Here is a 24,339-nt window from a genome sequence, read left to right on the forward strand (position 1 = left end):
TAGGTCGTGAACCTGCATTATTCTTTTAGTGCTTTGAATATTACATCAGGTTGCTGCCTAAACTGCTGCTAATTGTTAGAAAAAATTGTTGCTTGTATAACAAGGCTTGAAGAAAATCCTTTGCCATGAATTGAGATTTGATTGTGCTAGGCACTGTATAAACAGAACAAATTTGTTATTTCCCTTATTTAATAGCTAGCTTTTTATATGTGTTTTTTAAGAAGACAACAGATGGGTACAATCAGGCAGATGGGAAAACAGAAGAAAACTCCGGACTGGGCAGCACAATATGATTATTACAGAATCTAACAATTTGGTGATTGCATATCAGACTAACTGCAGTTTTCTTTTTTTAAAGCATTATTTTGTAAAGGACAGACAACTGCAGCATTTGTAGGTTTTGGGGAATTTCTCCTCCTTGTTTAACTGGTGCTGAAATACATAGTTTACCTGTAGATGATAGCTTGCACTATTATTATACCAGACATCTCAAACATTTCGTTGTGCAGTGGCATAATCAGGCAATCAGCTCTCTTCCTTCAGTTTAATTTTCTTCTGTGCATTCTATGCCATTTCAGTCATGTAAGCTTCATCAGGCACTTATTGCTGAAGGTATAACTTGTTACTGAAGGCTAACTGCATCACTTTGTTTCTTATAAGCAGGCTAAAATCTGATCAAGGTGCACATGAATCTAAATTATTTGCGTTTTTGTTGCATTGCCATTAGTCTGCACGAGACACTGCACCTGACTGTACTTTCCAGCCACGTGTGTACTCATGTGCTTCCAAAGTCTGTAGCAAAGCTTATTAATAAGACTCATTACACTGAAGGGTAAAGCTTAACTGAAGGGATATTGAGACGGTACTCCTCTATCTTAGGTATCTGACTAAGGGTTCTGATTATCATACTCCATGTTTACCTGAAGCTGTGTAAGATACCACGGTCCCCGGGATCCATCTACCAGTGCTTAGCACCCTGCAGCAAAGGTAAACACTCACTGGTTCCTCCATCACTGCATTTCATACTCTGGTTTATTAAATGGTCCACAGTTTAAACTATGCACACTAGGACTGTGAACCATAGACCCTAGGGAAGCAGTACAGTATGGCAAGCACTGGCAGAGAGGTGAAGTAGTTACCAATGCTAAAGCCAACCAATGAGGTCTGATCACCTATCCTTAGGAGTCTTAACTCCCTATGTAATGAGTTTAGAGATGTAGGTACCTGCAGAGGGACAGAGCACTTGAGTAGATGCCTACTTTCATCTGTGCAGATATTCTCCAGAATAAAGCAGCATTCTTCACTTCATCTCAGGTGCCACCAGGTGTCCCTAAAGAATAATTCTGTATGGTATCCTTTCTCCCCACCCATTTTCCTTTAGAAAATAATGTGGGTGTGCTGACTGATCACCTGACGACTGCTCTCCATATAATTCAAATAAATAACATAATGGATAAGTTCACTATTAAAAAGTATATTGTTTAGGATGACAGGGCTAAAGGACATCTATTGTATCAACAAATACAGTCCCTTCATTTGAATGATCCTAAAGTGCTCGCGAGCTGTATCTCAAGACAGCCGACAAAATTCAAATTAAGTTTGTCCCTGCTATGGGAAAGCTTGTCCAGATTTTATGAAACCTTCTCTAGATTTTCACCTTTAATAAGAAACAACCATGAAAACAATTTAATGAGATTAACAAAATTCTTCTTAGTTTTTGAGGTTTTCTTCTCTATTAGGTCATGATTTAATATTTACAGGTCATCAAGGCATTTAGGCATACACGGAAAAGTTAGAGGAGTGGTACAGAAGCATGTCTTTTCAATATCATTTGATGCTGCTTTACAAATTGCTTCACAGGCAGTAACATTTCATGAACATCACAGATTCTGTGCCCTCCCTTGATTCCTTCTTTTTTTCCTTTGAAAACGTCCTCTCAGATTTGGGCCAGGACAACTAAGGAATATCATATGCTACAGTTTCTCCATGTTTGTCAATCCTAATTTTTATTTATTTATACATTAAATAAATCTTTTTTTATGGCTCACTGAACTGTATGCCAGGAAGAGGACAATCTGTGTGAAATAACTGTTTTATGCTTGCCTATTTTAACTGGTGACTGATCTTAATGATTAGGACTTCACTTCTTAATAATAATCATTTGCTAGGGATAAGTAATACTGTCAAGCAATATTGCCTGAGACATGAGAAAACTGAGTGGGTAGAGGAATACGGTTAGCAGAAAATACAGCACATGCACAGCATCGGAGTGTGGCTGCTATTGCTGCTCTTGTCTGAGCCATGGCATCTCCCAGGGTCCCTATCACAAACCAGAAGACCCACTGAGCCTACAGAAAAAAAGAGCTGAAAACCAAAGTTTTCCATCCAAAACCCATACGTAGAGCTTTTTCAAATCCTACTTCTATACCCATTTAAAACTAATAAATGAAGATACTTAGTGCTACAGATGCTAAAAGTACTACCAGGTCTGGGCATTCCAGAAACAAAGAATATTCAGAAGGATTCTGTTTTCTGAAAGTTTGTTGTCTGAAATTACTCTTTGGAAACTGCTGTCCTCACTGTCTTAGAGATCGTGTGTTATTTATCCAACCTGATATTTTTGTTAATGACTTTTATTTTTCCTATTTATTCTGTCCCATTTGCACTTTGCACTTTCCTTGTTTTCATGCATTGAGTCAACAAATATCTTGTAAGAAGACTGTTCTGATGATCATGCAAAAAGTTGGAAATAAAATAAGGACTTTCCTCTTCTGTGCAATAAATGCGTTGATACTGTCAGGTAAGTGATGAAGACCCATTTCTCTCCTCTAATTTTTATCAGCTTTCCTCCACATTCCCAGTTAGACTTCTTAAATTTAGCCTTAATTTTAAGGTTTACCTTTAAGCATGAAAAAACACAGATTCCAAGAGTGCCTCTATACAGCTCTTGAGGTACATTTACATTAGCATTTTTGTTTGGATCAAAAGGGCTTTTTTGTAAGTTTGTCTCCTGTTTGTCCCACTCACCATGCTCTGGTTGTCACTGCTGATCAGTCCTGGACTAGACTCCTCTTCAATGACAATAAACCAAAACATGCCCTTATGATCAGCTCACTGGACAGAACTGGGTCCAGCCTGAAGCCTCTGCCCCGCAATACAAGCAGTGGTGTCGTAACTCCTCATACAATAGTGTGTTGCTTTACAGATCTACTCCTGTTTGTGCCGCACCGTAAGACCCTGTTTTATAGCCCCCATACTTTCATAAAGAAAACATGGATGCCAAACACTTTCTGAGACGCCAGTGTGAACCATTAACTAAGAGCAGTAGGAGTAGATTACATTAACTTCAAATAGTCTGAGAATTATCCACAGTTATTTTAAAAACCTTTAAAAAAACTTATGTGTACTCGGGGCCACAGAGTGCACATCTTAAATGTGCAAATGCTTCATATTCTGCGTCACCTTATAACTACTTAACTCCTACACAGGTACAGTGCTGCTGAGAAAAACAATTGCAGGCTGAAAAAAACAGTGAAGAGAATACTCATTTCTCTCTTGTATACACACGTGAGTTCTTGCATCTCTAAATACACACTAATTGCAGCAGCTGGTTTCAGTCATGGACTTACCCAGATGCTAGCAGGTCACTGACAGGGTTCCAGGCACAGATGAACACCTCTGATTCATGGCCCCGAAGGACTGTTGCTTTGTTCGGAGGAATTTCAACATCCCCGTCAATTTCCATTGGCTTTGAATGATTATCTGTAAGGAGATAAATCAGAATAAATAGTTTGCAAGATGCTGTTAGGTCTGCTTTGAAAACAAGCCAGCTACCGATGGCCTAAAGCTTACAGCAACGTATACACTAGAAATAATTCTGTGTTGTGTCACTGACCAGACTACTCTATTTTCTTCCCTGTGTTGATTCAAATTTATATTCCCTCAAAATGTAGAGCTTTCCAAAATATTTTGTATAAATGCACGTAGCTTTCCTTAAAAAAATAGTTGGCGTTTATTTCAGTACAGTGTTTTTGAAGCCAGCTCCATTAAAAATTATTTACAGATCTATTAAAATAGTAGGTTGACACATTTGAGAAAAGCTTTATGCTGTTCTTTTAAAAAAATTACATACAGCACAAACATTTTCTTACACAGCGTCCTGTCAGTAATATGTGCGCTACTCACAGATTAAGAATATACCGAGTAAGGGCCTCATTCCCTGAGCAAGGCAGTGAAATGGTGCGTGACCACCTTCTCAAGGTTATCGTAACATATGAAAAATTACCAGCTGAGACACAGATATACTTAACCTGCATGCTGCAGTTCTGGGGTTCTTTAGACTGCAGTCTACGTAACTTTGTTTTTATAAAGCTCTTTTATTTCCTTGTGGAAAAAAAGTACATTTAAAATGATGAATTTCTCTTAGTGGCAGCAATTCATTCCAATTTGCACAATGAACAATGTTTTCACTCCAGATCTTCATTGCTTCAGCATATATCTTCCTCATTCAGCTCAAGCTACACTTCCTGGCAGCAGCACAAGATTATTATCCTCTGCGAATGAGACACCAACCAAGGACAGGTACCGCACTGAAACAGCAGACAGCAGATGGTACACACGAAGTGTGGCCCATTTCGCAGAAAGCACATCCAAGAGCAGATAGCTGGCAGGCTGGGGGAAAGGCAGCCTCGTGTTATCTAATCAATGTCTTGGCCAGCTGATCTGCTCCGATTGATCAAAATCCAAGTTCTCATTCTGGGTTAAGTCTTTTAGTTAGTCATTCTTTAATCACATATGTAGATCCATAGGTTCGCAAGTGGAATAATTATGGTCCTTTTATTGCCACATGTTTATGGCATTTAAAATCAGCCATCTGTCCTGATACTCAGGCTCTGCTGAGCTGTTGCCCATCAACTGGCAAAACAGACTGTGACGTTGCACAACTGCCATCAGAAGGAAGATCTCCAGATTTCTGCCCTTACCCAGGCTTTCAAATACCCTGTCTTGCTCTGCCTAATTCATGCTGAGTCACACAAATAGCACTTCTCATTGCATATTTGGTACCCTATTAAGTACGTCTGTGCCCTACCTACGCCACAGATGGAACGGAATAGAATGGAATTCACATGTAATTCAGCGAGCTGCATAGCACTGAGTATCAAAATTAGGAAACAACAAACAGTAGTTTCCCAGCTCACATTTCCAATTCAAAAGATCTGGTTTTTCAACTACACTTACTACCGATGGGCTTGTTGCATAAAACTAAACACATTACAAATGCCCGTCTGCAAAATCTACACCTACGCTGAGTCCCTGTGTTAAGCATTGCCCTTGATAATTCCTGATATTTATAACTACTAAAATGAATACGGTCAAGATATACTACTTCTCGAGATTTAGCCTGACACTAGAAGCTGGGAACTTTGGTACGATATTCTGAGCAATCAGGGCAATTAAGAGCAAAGCACTATTAAAACCCATCAGAACATACGAGTCTAGAACTTGCAATCATCTTATTTCTCAGCACAGCACAGAATCACCAGGTTTAAAGCATATTTTCATGAGAAAGACAGCAGCATGGTAACAGATATGCATTCATCTGTGCCCTGTTCACAGTGTGAGTTGGAAGGTGGGGGTAAATCAAGAAGTAAGATATTTCAAGTGTTTTAATTTGAAAAATTTAAATGAGAAGCTACTCTTACCACATACAATCCCACTGTTACCTGCCTGGCTCTAAAGGCAGAGCTGCTTTTCACTCTTGAATAAGCCAAATGACAGCTTGGAAGCGGCATTACTCCAAGGTCCCAGAGTTATGAGGTGCTGTCAGAGCAAGGCCATCTGATACTTAGAAATATTTTTTGTTTGTACATGGCCAGATGGAGGAAGCTAGATACACACTTCGAATATTATTAACTGGTGTGAAAAAAACCACAAATAGTCATGCTGTGAGAAAGAAACCTTGATCGGTTGATACCTGCATTAGTACACGCAAGACTGACTGGCCTCTGGGAGCAATGAAATACTTGCAGGATTACTTTCTATTGTCTTCCAGTAATGATTTTGACAGCTTTGGTGGCTCAGGAGAAAAGGGAGGGAAAGATGAGGAGTCTTTCAGAAATCATTCACAAACATTCACGTCATATGTGTCTTCCTATTTTCATCAGTCATCCAGAACATTCAGATTTAGAGTTAAGCACAAAACTGAAAATGCCCCATTGAACAAACAGGACAGTTCATGCTTCTGTGAGACTGCTTCAGGCTCTTCTCAGATTCAGATAGACACTAGCAGTATAAATGGGATATGATTATGATAACAACAAAAAACTGCAGAAACCCTGAGCACAAGATGGCACCCTCGTAGGAGTGCTCAGTTCTTTACACAGCATAAGCTCTTGTGAGCCCTGGTCTCATCTGAAAATTTGGCTTTTCTACAGATGCAGCTTCAGGGTGTGCGTGGGGAACAAGAATAAATAGATAAGTAAGATGCAGTACTCAAGAATAGGCTTCCTTTTTTTTAAAGTATCTTCAGAGCAGAAAGATCCTGGTTAAGACCTCATTTGCACAAAGGATGCTGCTGAGGGGGTCTCTGAGAGAGAGGGTGGTTCTACCTAGTGCAACAGACCCTCACAGGTGAAAAACTTAAGTCTGCCGGTCACATAACAGAGGACTCTGCCCAAATGTTAACACAAACCATTTTCTAAAGGCCAGAGGATCTTTGGTTAAGTCTACGCTATATTTGTCTCTTTCCTCAAACTTATTAAAAATCCCAAATCACTGCAAATTAAAAAAATATAATTCTAGCATACCAGTGAGTAATATTAACTCTCGATTCCCTCCAAATCAAAAAAAGATATATTTTTTAGATTTTACCAGTGCTAACCTTGTCTTTTCTCAGGAAATATATTTTTTCACTTAGATGTTTGACAGGCCTCTCACTGAAGTTGTTCTTTACGCCTTTAGTTATAATAAAGGAACTGGGCTCAGTCTTTTTTCCAGAGCTTTATTTTTCTTAAACCCAAGCCAATCCTTGCAAATATAATGAAACAAACAACACTAAAAATATTTGAGTTGGAAAACAATCCAAAGTTTGGCTCCATTTCTAGATGCAGATTTTTATTTTTTCTACTAATTTTTAAAGTGACTCAAAGCTGAAAACATTACTCCGGAAGCAGCAATATAAGGCAGTGATTTTATTTATTTAGTATTTGAATTGGCACCTCAAACTGTTGTTATTGTTAGATTTTTCCCCTGACTCTTCCCTTTCGAAAATCAAATCATCCTATCACATTGTATTGATAACACCACACACAAAAATACATCATATTATGTTAAATATATTAACACTTTTTTTTTGGGAAGACTTACATGGAATTCCATGTCACAATAAATGTAAACTAGGTAACTTCCCAAAGACACCTCTTTCACCCGCTCCCCCCATCCTGCCTTTTTATGACAGCTTGATATATGGGTGACTTCCAGGTTATGACTAAGGGCTAGCACACTATCCAAACCAAACCCATCCCAGTATATGCCAGTTCTGTGGAATCCAACAACAATGAAAGTGAAGGTTTCTCACACCTTTCGTATCAGCAGTCTTTTCTACCCAGTAGGTCTCCCAGCTTTCACCTTACCCATCTCACATGCTATGCTAAACTATGCTAGGCTCTTGCCAGATCTTTCATCTTAGTCTATCCTTGATTAAACAGACTCTCTGAATGTGGTGATAAGGGAAAAGGTAAGGCTGGATATACAGTTTGCCCTCTGTAAGCAATGAAAAGGAAGGGTATGACCCTTTTGTTATTTCATTAACGGAACTATATTTTTCCAACTTTACCACACGAGAGGGAAATCCCATTGTAAGAGTGTTAATCAGACCCAGGCAGTAAACTGCCAGCTAGATGTTAGTCTTTATTTCTAGTGGTTTCCGATAATTACAGAGGCAGATCTCTTGGAGTTTATTTAAGCAGGTCTGTTCAAAGGTTGAGAATGCCAGTTTTGCAGTTCTGTGTGCACCTCCCATGTATAATCCTCAACTGCAGTTGTGCTACACCACCTTGCTGATATCCTCCGAATGCCTCAGACAGAAAAGTTATAGTCCTCCCAAGGCAAGGGAGGCACACAGATCAGAGATTCAGCTGTCCCCAGATTTCTCAGCAGCTTCTCTCCAAAGCCTCCTTTTCCTTAAATTGCTGAGCTCACCTCTTCACCCAGGACGACCAACTGGCACAACGGAGGCTCCCAACAGCACATGCCAGCTGGCCAACTACTCTTTGAGGACTTTCTGTCTCCCCATTGCCACTGCTCAGCTAACCTGTCTGCTCGATAGCCTGCTTAGCCACAGTAATGCTTTGAAATTCGCTGACGGGTAGAGTATCTCATTGGTTGACACGTATCCCACCTCCGTGAAATTTTACTGGACGACACCATGTCATATTCTTGCACCCTGCTCCAGACAGAGCTATTGGAAGACATTAAGTCAGACAGGACTTCTCCTCAACTCCAAGAAAGGTCTGCAACTGTTTGTAAAAACCCTTCTACTAAAAACAGCTGCGAGAATTATTATTTTTTAATAATAAAATGAAAGATCTGAAAAATCAAGGCTTAGAGTGTGGTCATACATCTGAACTGATCCGCAAGGCTTTCCTTTTATTAATACAATAGTATGTGTATTTCTTCAGATCAGAAGGAAATAAGTCTGAGCGGTTCTATAGAAGTGATGAATCCATAATCAGTTTTCTACCTTAAGAATTTGGGTTTTTTGGTCCTGAGACAGGAAGACATTCCCCCAGAATTTTCTAAAATCAGCTGAAAGAAAGTGTCAACAAACAAAATTTCTGTCAGCGTTTGATACATTTAAAAGTGCTTTCATTTCTGTTTGCACCCCTTCCTATATGAAATAAGTTCAATTTCAAAACAAAGTGTTAGTTGGAAGTAAAACATAAGCAATTAACAGTAAAAAAAACCCAGATTAATATTTTCACATTTTTCAGAACTTGTTTTACAATTGCTTTCTCAAATAAAAAATGTAATTTAAATCACTGCAGTTTTATTGGGGGAAACTATCCTGTCTAACTGGAATTCTCTGAAGAAAAACCTGGTTTCAAAGCATTTTTCTCGCTGACCTACAGAGGAATCTATTCAGATCAAAGAGAAGATGGAGACTGATAAAGGTATCTACACTGCAGAACAAATAAAATCTGTTACATCACTACAGTCCTGACCTGTTACTTGGCTAAGCCAAAGAGCCGTTGGAGCTTCCTACAAAACCTGCTGTGCATGTTCCTCTAGAATTTCCTTGGAAGGCAATCAGGCATTAAGGTCTCATTTCAGAAGTTAGCCAGTGCCCTAATATGGTTTGCACACAGAAACCAGAACCATTAATCATATCTGCCCCACAATCTTAGCACAGTCGTCAAGATCTAGTTACACAAGCAGGTATGTCCACTCCTTGTTTTATATGTCTGACTTTAGATGTCTAAGATATGAGCGCAGCCTCCCGCCATCACTAATAAACAAAGGTGTATTCAGAGCTCTTGCGAACTGACTGTTCCCACAGACTAAAGAGATCTTGGGAGGGTAGGATCTTCACTTAGATACCTGTAGTGGACTGTATGGCTAAGCATGTGCTATAAAATACAAAGGTGAGGAACACTTTCATCTGTGCCTTCAAGACCGGTTGGCTGCATCCAAGCTGTCTGTTGCGAACAGTCCTTGGCAGATGCAACTCCCTATCCTGTGCTTGGCCGTGCTGTTCAAGAATGAATAGCTGGTATAATGCAAACTGGGCCTAGGACCATGACAATAAGGCTGTGCATGATCCTGTGCCTGGCCATGCTGTACAAGAATGGATAGCTGATGTAGGCCAAACTGTGCCAAGGAACATGCCAAAGCTATGGATTATTGTAGGAGAGTTAGTGCTCAAGGCTATGCTCTGGCCATGCTTCATTTACATGGATATGGCTTGTAGGTTCCAGCCTCTCAACCCATCTCCCTCCTAGTCTGGCTAAAATGACCAACTGTGGCTACAGCTTGCCCCAACTTTTATCAAATATCTAAAAGCACCTATAAAACTGATAATATTAATGAAGTGTGGGTAGCCTGCTCCCAGAAGAGAGCATATAGCTCCACTTCTTGATTCTGTCTTCAACTTCCAATTCTGAAGATATCTGAAGCTTTTGGATTCTGAGGGGGACACCAGTAAAACACTGCACTGTGACGTGAAATGTAATTTTTACTCAGCAGCCTTTCTAGCAATACCCTGCCCTCCTTGAAATGATTCCTCTGAGTTCTGCTGCCTTGCAGACACCAACATACTACTCTAAGTACAAGAATATTATTGAAACTCAAATTGCCCAGTAGTGGCAAGCAGCTGCATGGGACGGCTTACTTATTGCATGTGCCCCGTTCTCCTCTCCATTCACAGTGGCTTCTCCGTTCTTTGGTGTGTTCTGCTGCGAAACAGCAGTCGTCGTTGCTCCCGCTGTTGCTGCCGTTGCCGCCGCCGCTGCTGCTGCACTGGCTTGTTGCTGAGCTAGTTTCTCTCTGAATGCTTGCTGCCGGGTCTGAACAACATCAGGCATCACCGCGTCTATCAGAGACAGTGATTCTATTGGCCTGCCGTCAAATACTGTACCATCCTGCAGGGAAAATGAGCAGAAGTGAAACTGCAAGTTTAGGAACTTCACCACTGACGTCGGCGAAGAGCTAACGACATGAAGAAACAGAACGAGGTTGTGTGAAGATACTGCACTTTTACTTAACCAACTGTGCCACATTACTACAGACCGTCTCTCTCACATCCATGATGGTGGTACTCATGTTCCACTTAGAAATCTGTTCAGTGAATAAGTCACTTCTTGGAATTTTATAGAAAATTCAGGCATATAAACTCTTTGTAGACGCAAAAAAAATTATGCTGTGGAAGAAACCAAAGGTCTGACTGATGACAGAAAGTTTCTCTTTGTTTTGTACTTGGAAAAGAAGAGTCATGGCTAAAGCCATGACAAAGGCAAAGAGACTTCGGTTGAATTGCTTGTCTTCTTGCACTTCCAGGGGCATAGGAATGGAAGCAGATGATGAATAATGAACCTCAGCCAAAACAAGAAGTATGCACAAGTTCAGTGGTTTCTTACACAGCATTCACCAGCTCAGCACCACCAGCTGTAGCTGACTGTACAGGACTGCTTCACCATTAGTTTTCCTTTATTCTGCTAGTTTTATTCATAATAGTTATGGCTTTCATTTTTATTTCTGTAAATTAGGCTTCAATCAGTTGAGTTAACCTTTAAGGGCTCTTTAGTACTTAATATAGACTTAGGTCAACAACTTCTGTATCTACTTAGCTTTGCTTCACTTTCACTTTCCTATTACCTTAAATATAGGAAAAAGCTTTCAGTAGCCTCTGTAAAGTGCCATTTTACTGATCTTCTGCAAAATCCCTTTAATTCTTCAAAATAATCAAGACCCAGCAGTGAACGACTTGTGTCTGAGGAACAGCAGATAAGATTAGGATATGGATAGATGAAGTCGCTGGGAAACAGTATAATTTTCAATAGAAAACAATAACTAAAGAAAAAGAGCCGTTTGGCTGACTAGTATGCTTTTGTTGGACCAGTTGTTGAATTACCCCTTACAATTACAATATTAAGATAATACACATTTGTTTCCTCACGGGGAAGAAAAAGGAGGAAGGAGTCATTAGAGAAGAAAAATATAAGCTTTCTCCTCAACATTTTTTACGTAAATATCTCTACCAACATTTATTTGAATCCTGGCTCAAGTCCTTGCTACACAACGAAAAAAATGTTTGCCAGTGGATTTTGGCATCTTACATCTTTAACTGTAAAACTGCTCACTGGACTATTTCCATGACTGCCCTTTCACAGGTCACAAAAAATACTTAAATTCTACACACATTAGTTTACAGACTCACTGATTTCTCGTTGCTTTTAAGTAACATGCATAGAGAAGCAAGTACCTAGCTCTTATTGGCATTCAGACGCAGCAAGAATGGCCTTTGCTTTGCTGTAATGTACTTAACAGTATGTATTTGAACAGAATCAAACCGCGATAAGAGCAACATAAATCTTAATGGTGACAACACGCATATTTTTAGATTATCCTCTCAACTGAGGCCAATTCTGAAGCGGCATACACAGGAGCAGAGCCCTACAGCTGTTGTATGACCTGAACCAATAGGTGCTGTTTGTGGCTGAAAGTTTCTAACTGTGTAGCTCCAATCTCAGGCGCAGGGCAAAGTGTTACGTAGCAGCAAACTGGGACAGATTCCTAACACTTGTTTGTTATTACAACTGCATCTAAGAGCAGCTTGGCATGAACGTCAAATGACATTGCCCCAATTAAAAAAATAACACATACACAACTCTTAAACACAGTATCGAGTCATAAAAAGAAAACCACACAGAACATTAGTGAGAAAACCAAATGAGTTTCCAAACTACACATTGCAAACAACGCAACCTTTTCTCTATTTTATATTCCTTTGTTCTCACCCATGTTGTTCCCATGCTACATTCAGCTACAGAGGAAAAAGCAGTAGCTTTTTATGTATTAATATTTATTACAGATCTCTGTCAATTATGAGTATCTATGGTAAATATTTTGTAATGCAGTACTTGCTTACCTGTCACGCTTCACCCCATTTCGAAGCATCATGCCTTTAAGGTTGGCAGGGCAAAAATGCTGGATTTTCCCACACCCCCTCTTTGTTTCCCCTGGCAGTTCAAGGAGAACAGAGACACTTTGTGGCTGCTCATACAATCCCCACAGACAACCGGCGCTCCAGCCAGGGGCAGAATTTACACACAACCGTTTTGCCATGTGCATGAGAGGATGATGCCTGGTCTTACGTGATTTGAGCCGAAGTCACTGAAATCAGAGAGAATCTCTCCAGTGACCCATGTGGATCTTTGATCAGGCTTCTCAGTGCTGTCTGCTAGCAGGTGTCAGGGAGTGAAGTTTTAACCTACACTGCAGGCTTTTCCTGCCAAATTCTGCTACGACCTTGAAAACACAAGACTGTAAACACAGACACATTTCCTTGTTTGCTGCAAGCATGTGTTCACCCCGGATTTGTTAACTGGCGTAGTGGAAACACAAAAAAAAACACGTTTAAGCAGAGCAAAGGCGGCCCCAGTGCCACAGCTTAAAACTGAAATACATTTCTATCTCGGAGCCCTTCAGCTCTCTGCTGGGGGTGGGGCAAAGGATGAGGAACAAAATGAAACCAGATCAACGGAAACCGCGGAGCGGTGGCTTGCGTCGCTGGGCTGTTGGGACGCATCGTTTCACAAGCCCCGGCGTGCCAGTCAGGTCAGCAGTCAGGTCAGCGGTGGCGGGGGTACTTACTTCATTGATGCTGATCTCAGCCTCCACATACTGGAGCCCCTTCTGGAGGATGGAGATGAGTGCGGCAGGTGGCACTAGTGTTCCGTTGATGTTGGACTGGCTGATGTGGCTCTCGATACCGAAGGTGAAGGCCGAGTGGGAGAAACCTGAGAGCAGGAAAAGGAAGCCATGACATGAAATCTAAATGCACCAGCCAGATACACCTTCGCGGTCTAAAAATAATTCTGCTCCGAGATCTGAGAGTCGCTGCTGCGTAAGCAGAAGGACGTGGGCAGGCTGCATGGAGGCAGGGAGGTTAACCAGAGCCATCCTGATCACCCTGCCCTGCCACCACCCATCCCCCTCCCCTGCACGTATAGGGGAAGCCGTATAGGCATGGAAATGCACGCAGAGAAAAATAACCAGAGAACCGTACTAACTGAAAACAAAACTAATCATTTTAAAAAAACAGGAATCACCACAAGGGCAAGTCCAGCTAAAAAAAGTGCCTCGAATCTTAATTCCCCTTGCTGCATTTTACTGTGGGTGTCTTCTGAAGATAAATACTCAAATCCCTATCAATGTGCAGGCTGTATAAAACGAAGCCATAGATGCAGCTGACACAGGGGAGCCATTCCCTTATACCAGGGAGGAGATTTCAAATCCTCTGCTCATTTATTGCTGAGTACAATATGACATGCAGAGCATTGCCATTAAAATGTGAAACAACAGAACGGCTGCTCCAGTAAATCTATTTTCTCAAAGTGAACAGTAATAGCAAAAGTAATCAATAGGGATCTACCAAACAGCGGACAACAAGCCAGTGCAGCGGCCTGTCCTTCAACCAGAAGCCTTTCTCTTCCCCGTTTCATTTTTGTCATTGTCCTAGAAATAAGGGGTAACGAAGGTGACAGCACTGAAAAAGTAAGAATTTTTCTGGACACATTCTAAAGAAAGAGCTGTGCCTTAAACTCTGTCTGAAGCTGCTGAAAACTGTTGCTGGGTATGAAGGCGAGCGCTGCAGAGCGACTGTATGTAGGGGCAGATGCGGGAGGGGGAAGGGGAACAGGATGTAGATATAACTGTAGGAACCCATTTATCACCACACTGTCTCCAGAGCATTAATCTAACATTAAAAGCCTTGGGGAAACCACCCATGCACTGTCTCAAACAGGAAGAGCCCTTGCAGTCTCCACCGACTAGACAAGAAAGAAGAGAAAAAAAAATAAAAATAAAAAGAAAAAGAAAGCAGCTCTCAAATGAAAATAATTCCGTTAAATATAGCTGTGCCTCTTACCCTTGTCAACAGTAGTTTCATTTATAGTTTTGTCCGTTAAGGGATTTCCCCCATATCACTGCAATGTCCAATTGTGTGTGGGCTGGAGGACAGGGTTTTGGGCCTGCTCCACAGTAATGCTTTCTCTCTCTCGCTCAAATTGTTTTCAAGATTCTTTTTGCAGCTATCTCAATTATGACAGTAGATAGATAGCAAAAACAAGCTGAGAAACAGAATGCCTCCCACATTTGAAACCGAGGTATGTATTTCTCTGTGATTCTCTCCCCCTACACATTATATTTTGCCACTGTTTTTCTCCTCTTCGCGGTAACAGCCTCTATCCCCTCCTTTCCCAACCCCAGCTTCCCTTCATGGCACTCCCCCCATTTTGGGGGATGCTTGGGAAGCTTTGGATACTTTTTCAGAAGTGGCAGGTCCACTTATGGGCAGAATTACGTAGGATGACAAGGCATGAAAATAAAGCATAGCAAAAACCACCTGAAAAACTGCAGTATCATTTATCTAATCCCTGGTCCAATTCTTATCCTGTACTGCTCTTTATGTCCTGGTCTAGTTTATGAGCTGCTGGACCTCCTGCTGCATCCAAAATAGACTCTAAGGTCCGCAGGGAAGTGTTTTTCCTTTGTTATTAGTTTTGTAGGACACCTAAGCACATTACTGGGCACCACAATGAGGAAGAAATCAAGCAGTGAGCAGACAGCCTGTGTCTGAGAGATCTAGGGCTTGATCACTGAACACTGAAACCTCTATGTATGCAGAAATACATGTCATGCAACTAACCAGATTTAGAGAATCTGATCCCACTTAATTTATATTTATGTGTATTTAAGTTAATCAACAACAACAATAACGATACTTTCTTGAAAAGGAATGGACTTTTAAATGTATAATGGTTAAATAAGCAAATCTATTTAAGAATGGAGAAGAATGAGATAATTAAGCTGTTGTCCAGAAGCATGGAAGTTGACTGCTAAAAAAGCCAGCAGCTAGTTTATGAGTTGGCAGCTCTGAAAATTGTAACTTGGTCTCTGATTCAGTCAAAAGGTGGATGGCATAAAAATGGCAACCAACAAATATCGATGGAAAATATAAAAAAGCTGAAAATCATTACTGTGGATCTACAGTAGGTTTAATTTTAATATTACTTTTTTTCCTGTCATTATTGCATTCGGTATCTTGCAGACTTTTTAGCTGGCTGCTGGCATATATCAAGCCCCATCTTTGCCAGCAGACAGATGACTGTGGCACACAGGTAACCTCTTTGCCCAGTACTGAGTTGCCACATGGCCAACGAGCAATACATCTCACCTGGCTGCACACCAGAGAAGAAACTACTCAGCACAAAACCCAGTTGTGTTAGTGCAATGATATTTTTGTTATTTTACTGTTTCTCTCAATGCTAAGAAACTATTACCAAAGCACCTGTTAGATAACAAACCACAAAACTCCTGGCACTACTTTGTCACTGAAGAGCAATCTCACTCGCACATCTCCAGCAGTTGTAACAAACTTTCCTAAAATCTTATCTGGTAAGATCCAAATGCTGAAGATCAACAGACTGAAACCGCTTAAGTGGGTGCTGCTGGACACTGTGTTCCTTACCCCTCTTGGAAATACCCTCCCATACAATTGTAATTAAAAGAAAAACAAACACAACAGAAACAACTCAACCAGACCACCAACCGATAGCTAATGACCTCCTGATTTCTTGCACTACCATAGCATTTATATAAGGCTCATATGAAAGTAGACTGGTTTTAAAAGTAACACACACAGTTAACAAAATCTTGAATGAAGCTGTACCCATGTCAGGTTTCTGGTAACACTGAAAAATCACTTGAGCTTTGCTTTTATAGTTACCAGATGTCATCAGTTCTCTTTGGGGCTCTGCATGTGAGTACGCTGAATTATATAGCAATGTTGCAAGCTCTATAGTTCAGTCTTACAAAAAGGTGATTTCTATTAAACAAAGGCATGGTTTTTTAAATTTTAGCTTGTGTTACAAATGTTAACTTGGCCCTCCTTCTGAAGTTCATGAAACCACATTGGGGAATGCAAAGCCAAGACACGAGCACCATCCCCCTCCAGTGCCTCTCTGCAGGCTGTTAACGCAGTTGCGGAGCGAGAGCAGAGACAGAAGGTGCTCTGCAAGTGGGGATCTGAAGAAAGGACGCGGTAGGGCTGGCATGAAATTACAATAGACCCAAACTCAAAATGCTGTAGTAACAGTGAAATGATTGAAAGTTGCAAATCTGTGTCCATATGTGTTATTTCTCATAAATTCTGTCGTTTCAGTGATTGTAATACAAACACTCTATAAAACAATAACTTCTATTCAAATAACACCAATAAATTAAATCTTAATATACTAAACCCTTCAAGGACGTATGCAATGAGGCTATGAGCTTTTAAGGGTAAAAACATGAACACAAAGTGCAGAAGGAGAGAGAGCACGGCCACACACTGAACCGGTTTCATACCGGTGAACCGGACAAGTCACTGGTGCCGTGATGTGACCAGTGCCCTAAACAGCAACTTTCAGCAGACTTGAGAGAATAGCTTCCAGGTTCTTTCTACCTCAAAAAATATGGAAAGACGTAAACCGTCAAAGTATGTACAACCAGTGAATACATTATCATACATGACAAAAAATATCCAAACGAACAATGTAGAACTTGGTATGATCACCTTAAAGGGAGGTGACCTATCAACTGTGGAATAGTTGGTCTTAAAAAATTTTACAGAGCTTAAGAGCATAGAGGATATAATGAATGCAGAAAAAAAGACTTAAATGACTCTCTTCACCCTCAAAAACTGTTATGGCAGTGTTCTTGACTTGAAAACTGAGTGAAATTCCTCACTGAGAGATTTGTGCACTTTTTTGTACTGACAGTGATAACAGGTCCTGGTTCTGTGCTGTATCTTTTCCCACACTGAGGTGTCTGTATATACTCTCAGTGGTACATACACAGCCATTTGGGAATTCTTGCCCCAGGCAGTGCCAAAAAAATGCATATGTAGGGCTGTGTTTTGCAAAATTTCACTGATAGATTTTGCTGTGACTGCAAAAATGGAGATGATCGAGGTTTTTTTTTTCCCCTGGCTGCTCCTTTTTCAGTTAAAAATGGCCTCCCCTTAAAACAAGATTTGTCATTGATCGTAATATGACTAGGTTTTTATTTAATGAACAAAATGCTGCTCTTTGTGTGCTCATTTAATCTGCAGACTATGTAATTTTAATTGTTTGTAATATGCCTGGCTCACAGCAGAAATGCCTGTCAAGCACAGGTGTAGGAAAGGGCACTGGGCAGCCACGCAGCCCTGGGAAAGCCTTGTCTTCTCCAGAGAGGTGTCTAACCTCTTCTGGGCGTGAAGCGGATTCTTCCTTTTAGGCACACAACTGGGGTGCTGCCAAGTATTCCCTGCCTATCTGGCAATCACAGATCCAGCTAACTGACGTTCACTAAGTGCTCCTTTCATTTTCCAATCCCTTTAGCACCATAAAAAGCAGTCTTGATTAAATGGCAATCTTAAATTGTAACAGCTACAGCACCTACTGCTGCGCTCGTACAGGTGAGGGGAATGACAAAGAGGGGTCTGCGGAAGCAACAACTTCAGAAGCGTTTCAGTCTTTGCCCGTTACTCAGGAGTTACCTTGGGGATGCCCTGATTAGCAGTAGTAGCGATCTGTTCAATACTGCAAAAGTTTTCTGTTGTGAACTAACTGGACTTATTCTTCTCTGGTAAATCTAACCAGTATACTGTTTAAGTAATTTTTAAAAAACCAGATATGTCTAAATTACTTGCAAATTACTCAGTCTAATAACTCATACTATAATGATTCTTCACTAAAACGTTTGTTATTGTAGAATGAAACAGAGAATAAAGGATTATGAACATCAAATTGCCTTTCACACATATCTCAGGCGTCTTTATGATGAACAGTCTCTATCCCAACACTGAGTACAAGTAACAACCCGTTCCTACAAATCTTTGTATAACTAATGCCCAGTGGAGCTCTCTCTCCTGGAAAATAGTGAGATGTCATATAGAGTTCTGTGTCATTTCCTTTAATAGATTTTCCTATTTCTTTACCTCAAGCAATCCAGATTGAGGCTTTCACAGAAATCACTAAATTAGTGATGTTATTACCTCAATAGGAAGAGAGAAAAAAAACATGAGGAGACATAAACTATCTGATGACCTCTTCTCCTTTTGTAACAATTTAACCATCTCCAGGTGGATATAATCAACACTCCTTCTTTCACTGATTTCTCTGACATTGTGTTGTCTTTATTTTTGGAAATTCCCAATACCAGCTCTTCCAATCCTCATCTCCAAAGTAACACGCTGTTCTCTTTGAAAGTGTTTGGCAGGTACAGGATAAAAAAATGAAGAAGGTTTTAGAAATTATTAAAACTTCTGGCTCAGTAGAACCAACCTGCAACTGCTATAATGGGATCCACTGGCAACCTCAAGCTTTCTGGCTGCGTGAGTGTCTGTTTTCTTAAGGTAGTACTGTACCTGGCACTACTGCTGAGACTTCAACTGATGTAAAATTCATGCAAGAATGGAAGGTCCGTAAGAGCTGACTACAGCTGTACGAGCTGCAGGGCAAAAAAGGATGGTTGTGAGGGGGTAAAGGTAAGTCATCTTTAATGGGTATTATAGGCAAAAATCCTGGGAGATTTAGACACATCAAGTAGAAACATTCTACAGTGTAATGAGTCAAATCACAAGCAGGAGGAAAAGATGTCCCCATAGAGTCCCATCAGCTGCTTTACCATGTTACCAAAACCAAGTAACTCCAAAGTTGTATGCACAACTGCTTGCCAATGAAACCAGATGCAACCAGTAGAAAAACATCTTCCCAAGTTTGACATCTGGGTCTTGGGAGTGCCATCTAAGCAGGAAGGAAAGAAGGGAAGAGTGGTGCAATGCGGTGATCCAAAGTAAATTAAAGCCGTACCACTGCAGTTTAAAAAAATTCCACTAAAGAAGAGTGAACTAGGACCATTAACAAAATAACTTCTTCCAAATACTAATGATGTACAAAGAGAACAGTTAACACGAAATCAAGACTTCTGTAGGTCTAGATTTACCAATGTAGAGAAGCAAAGGACATCTATCAGTAAGGGCGTATTTGAATGCAATTTCTGGCTGCAAAACCAGAAGCAGTTTAACTTGGAACAACTGTATTTTATTGATCCTGGGCCTAACACATGCTAATCTAGCTCCTGAGGTAAATGACACAATTTCTTGCCCATTGCCTAGGAGACTACAATGACGTTCTTCACCGTACTTGACTGCAGCTGCCATTTTAGGGTCTAGCATTTCCCCTTCTACGTGATGCACTGAGTGAGAACTGAGAATGTAAGATGGATCCCTATCCTTGCTTCTCCTTACGTTTCTGTCTAAATGTAGTTATGTACCCATAAAAATGTGGCCATAAGACCCTAGTGTACATATGCAGAGGCTTCACAAAAAGGATACCGGTTTCTCTGAAATATGTTCAGTTGCAGTTAATAAAGAGCCTGGTGCCTCAAGCCACTGATAAGATACTATAAATAGTTAACAAGAAAGGTGGGCAAAAATCCTATACCACATCTTGTTTATTATTCACAGCAGACTGAGGTTCTTCTCCTAGCTGAGCTTTCCCTTCTCGGTAATACATCCTAGAGTGCCTCTCTGGTTTTGGCAGCGTCTGCTTATTTTTGAAGACTTACCTTCAAAATTACATAAAGGGCTTAACAAGGACACACATTAGCAATTTAAAGTAAGAACTGCGGTTGAAATATATTTTTAGAAAAATCAGCTGAACAATAGGGCTTGTACATTTGTTTCAAGATTAGGATTGCTGAATGATTAAAATTATTTCCAGAACCCTGGGAAATGTGTCCTGTATTACAAGCTCTTTCACAGTCCCCAGGAAAGATAAAGAAAGGATCCCTAGCTGTAGCTTGTGTCAGTTGCCAAAATTATACTGTGCCTGGTTACCCGAAGTTTTGTAGAAGCAATTATTCACTAATATTAAACGTTACACCCTTTTTTCTTGGATACCTGACCTGTTCACCTTCTGCCAAGTATTCAGAGTAAATGTCTGCTACCCAAAATTATTTTATTATGTGCCAAATAATTTTTTGGCAGTTTTTTTTCTTTTTCATGCAGGAAAATATGTTGGAAAAGATTAATACAACTTGGAAATGATCTTTTGATGAGCAGTACTTGGCACTCACTGTTTAAGCCTTTCTGAGGGCTGCAAATTAACAAAAAGAGAAATATGATACAGACAGAAAACAGAACACAAGCAATGGAAAGAGGAACCTAAAAAAACTCTTTTGAAAACAAGGTCTGAAATAATCCCTTTCACTCACTCTGTGTAAATTAGATTGACAATTGTGCATAAATGTCAGCACAGATCTAGCAATTTAATGCAACTACAGGCAAGGTTTGAAATAACTTACAAAGGCCACAGCAATAAAAAAATAAGACCAACAAAACTTTTCCTTCTAAATTAATGGGATGCTGTTACCTTTTAGCCTTGTCCATGCAACTGAACATCCATAGAGACGTGCATTGTTTTAAGGATCGCATTTATAGGAGAGACTTTCACAGTCATACATACTTCACTTTTTTTCCCTGTAAGCTATGTTCTTCCATCAGTTTTAACATATTCCTTGAAGTGGTGGCAAGTAGGACACCACAGCTAATGCTCAGTGGGCATTCAGGATGGTTTCTGCTGATGGCGACTACAAACAGAGTCCTAATACAGCTATGCTGTTTAAGTGTGAGGAGGAGTGATTTGTAACTGCCATAGCTATGCAGGCAGAAAGCCCCCTGTGTGCAGGTTATCAGCAAAACTTGCAAAGCTGTAACATACAGCTTCTTTCACTGGGCCTGGAGAATCATAAAGAAAAGCAGTAAATTGATAAATGTGTAGCACTTCACTGGTCTTACTAGCAAAGCCATCTTGACCTACAGGTATCTGCCTTCCATCCAACACCCTATTTTCTTAATACCCCTCTAAAACTGCATTTATGCAAGGTTTAAAAAGCAGGACATGAAGTGATCAGAACCAAAATCTGTGTTACTGAATAAATTTGTAAAGGTGTCATTGTTTATGTTTGTATAGTTTAAAAATCACCATGTTTGCTCAGCGTCTGAGAACCAACGCTGTATGGCAACTTTCAGGCCAAAGAAAAATTAAAATAGCCAAGTTTAGAAAACTGTGAAGAGACCTCGAAGGAAATACCAAGTAAGTAGGGTTTTGCAAATGGCAGAAGAACAAGATACTCAGTGTATTTTTTATCCTTCACAGGAACTTGCAAAATTCTGCACCAAGTATTGCTTTTCTTACATGGCGTTTATATTGCTGTTGTTATGCAACGGGTAAAAGACAGAGAAAGATGTTTTCAAAAGGATCTCTTGAACTGCACCACAAATCATTTGAAACTATCGTTTAGATGCATGTATATAGAGTAGGTATCTGATCACAAAGCTCTAAGTCTGTGCATATAAACACACATAAAAATGGCCCTCATACAGCTTATTACATTCTTTTGAAAATGTAAACAGGACAAAGTATGGCAAAACCAATAACGTCTGTAGCTGTAAAAATATTTTTCCCTCTCCATTGTGGAATTTGGATTTTGGGAAGCCGACCATCAAAGTCTGCTAGTAACATATTCACTGCTCTATGAAAAAAGTGCACAATGCGGTCTTGATTCATACATTGTGCGACACGATTCAGAGGTGCTGTTGGCTTAGAAACCAATTTGCTTACCTTTAAAGGAAGCTGGGAAAAGTATTTACCTTTAACCTACCAGCTTCATCCTTCCCAAGATCCATAGCTTTGATAAGTTTAAAAAAATGGTTTTGGAACTGCAGCCCAATAAAGCTTGTTGTCTTTTAATGCTGACCCTGATTTTCTTAAAATGTACTTAGTATTTGCAAAGAGAATAAATTACTACTAGCAGAGAGGGAAACAGTGCATAATAATACAGTTCTTATTTGAGAAATGGATTTGTCTTTTCACCAGTCATCCATCCTCCAGCTATGAAGTATCATCTCAAATTCAGAGTCAGTCTCACGATTTCTGGAATCATACAGTCACTTCCTCCCTAGTTTAAAAGAAATACTGAAGGTAGGGGAGAGAATAAAAAAATAGACGGAGCAACACAAACCCCCTTATTTACCCTTTTGACAGTACACTATTTTAACTACCTACAGACTATGCTGGGGAGGGGGATTATATATATTATGTTACACTATATGCAATACATATAATTACAGATGGTTTCTCATGAGATAGGAATGTTCATTCTGGGGTGACTTTTACGAAATACTTTTATTTAAACCAAACCATTTTTCTGTCAAATTTCTCAAGTGTTCTCATCCAAGAGTCACTTTAACACATATTCCGCTCCTAGAACAACACTGTGGCTTTATTTATCTCAAATAATTCATTGAAGGTCACAAATGTTGGTTCTCTGTCCAGCTACCAGTATATCAGAGATCTGGATCATAAGCTTAAGTAATTTTATTTTAATTAACTAGGCTGGCCCTAAAGAGGATAACACATCATATGAACAGGGCTGCATGCCCACAATTCAGATCTGTGTTAAACCATGAGAATTAAAAATGGATTTTGTATTGTTCCAAAGCCTAGCCATTGTACAGCTGAAAAGGTGAAAAACCCCTGCCTTCAGTCTTACCACCAGTTCCTGAATAATGTATTTTGCATCTCATTCATACTGCATTTAGATATATATATCTTCACCTAAAAATTCACAAATAGTACTTTGAAATAATAAAAGAATAATGTTAAATAATGTCCCAGCGCACCTGTAATAGTCTCTCCTCAGAGGATTTCAATACATTTTAGGACTAAAACCTTTTACCATCGCTGTGAGGCAATACCATACGTAGTATTAACCTCACTTTCAAACAGGAATACTGAAGCACAAAAATTTTAAAGCCAGGTTTAAACAACCAGTTTTTACATATTTCCTTAAAATGTGTATTGTTTTATTTACTTGGTAATACCTGTTCAGCATCCCAGCTACTAGCACAAAAGTAACTGTGCAAATACATCCTAAGCAAATACATGGGCGTCTTTATACCAGTGCAGCTGAGTTTGGTCTATGAACTACAGTTACTCTATACCGCAGGCACAATACATGCAGCCCAAGAACCAGCAATAACACGTACGTAGACACAAATAATACAGCCATAGATTGTTACTGAAACAACACTAAAATGTGGTTTTTATCTTTGGCTGACAGGACGTCATTTCAAGGACGTATTTTTCCCTCAGCAAATCACAGGTCTCCATCCTTACTATTAGAGCATAGCTACGCACACAGCCTCAAGAGCATTCCAGTGACTATCGTGTTTAACAGCACTTTTATGTATAGGTTCTTTAAAAGATCTTTGAGGCTCCTCAGTTTTCAGCAGGAGGCTGGACTAGTTGAACATAAGCATGCAATGTGCCCTTGCAGCAAGGAAGGCCAACAGCATCCTGAGCTGCACTACAAAAAGCGTTGCCAGCAGGTCAACGGAGGGATCCTTGCCCTCTACTCAGCCCGGATGAGACACATCTGGAGTACTGTGTCCAGGTCTGGGCTTCCCAGTACAAGAGAGACGGGGACATACTGGAGTGAGTCCACAAAGATGATCGCTGGACTGGAGCATCT

At 40.1% G+C, this 24,339-nt stretch overlaps 1 protein-coding gene across 4 annotated transcripts in view; it reads right to left on the minus strand.

The window, feature by feature from the left end:
* TBL1X (transducin beta like 1 X-linked) overlaps positions 1 to 24,339 on the minus strand; it is a 200,575-nt gene that overhangs the window by 25,828 nt on the left and 150,408 nt on the right. For all 4 annotated transcript variants that reach the window (XM_064437193.1, XM_064437184.1, XM_064437201.1 and 1 more), the window contains 3 exons: positions 13,369 to 13,514; positions 10,388 to 10,637; positions 3,630 to 3,762 (listed from right to left, as the gene is read on the minus strand). In XM_064437193.1, coding sequence (XP_064293263.1) covers positions 3,630 to 3,762; positions 10,388 to 10,637; positions 13,369 to 13,514 — 529 coding nt within the window. The remainder of the gene's footprint in view (positions 1 to 3,629; positions 3,763 to 10,387; positions 10,638 to 13,368; positions 13,515 to 24,339) is intronic.

Source organism: Phalacrocorax carbo, chromosome 1 (assembly GCF_963921805.1).
Source record: "Phalacrocorax carbo chromosome 1, bPhaCar2.1, whole genome shotgun sequence".
NCBI classification, from domain to species: domain Eukaryota; kingdom Metazoa; phylum Chordata; class Aves; order Suliformes; family Phalacrocoracidae; genus Phalacrocorax; species Phalacrocorax carbo.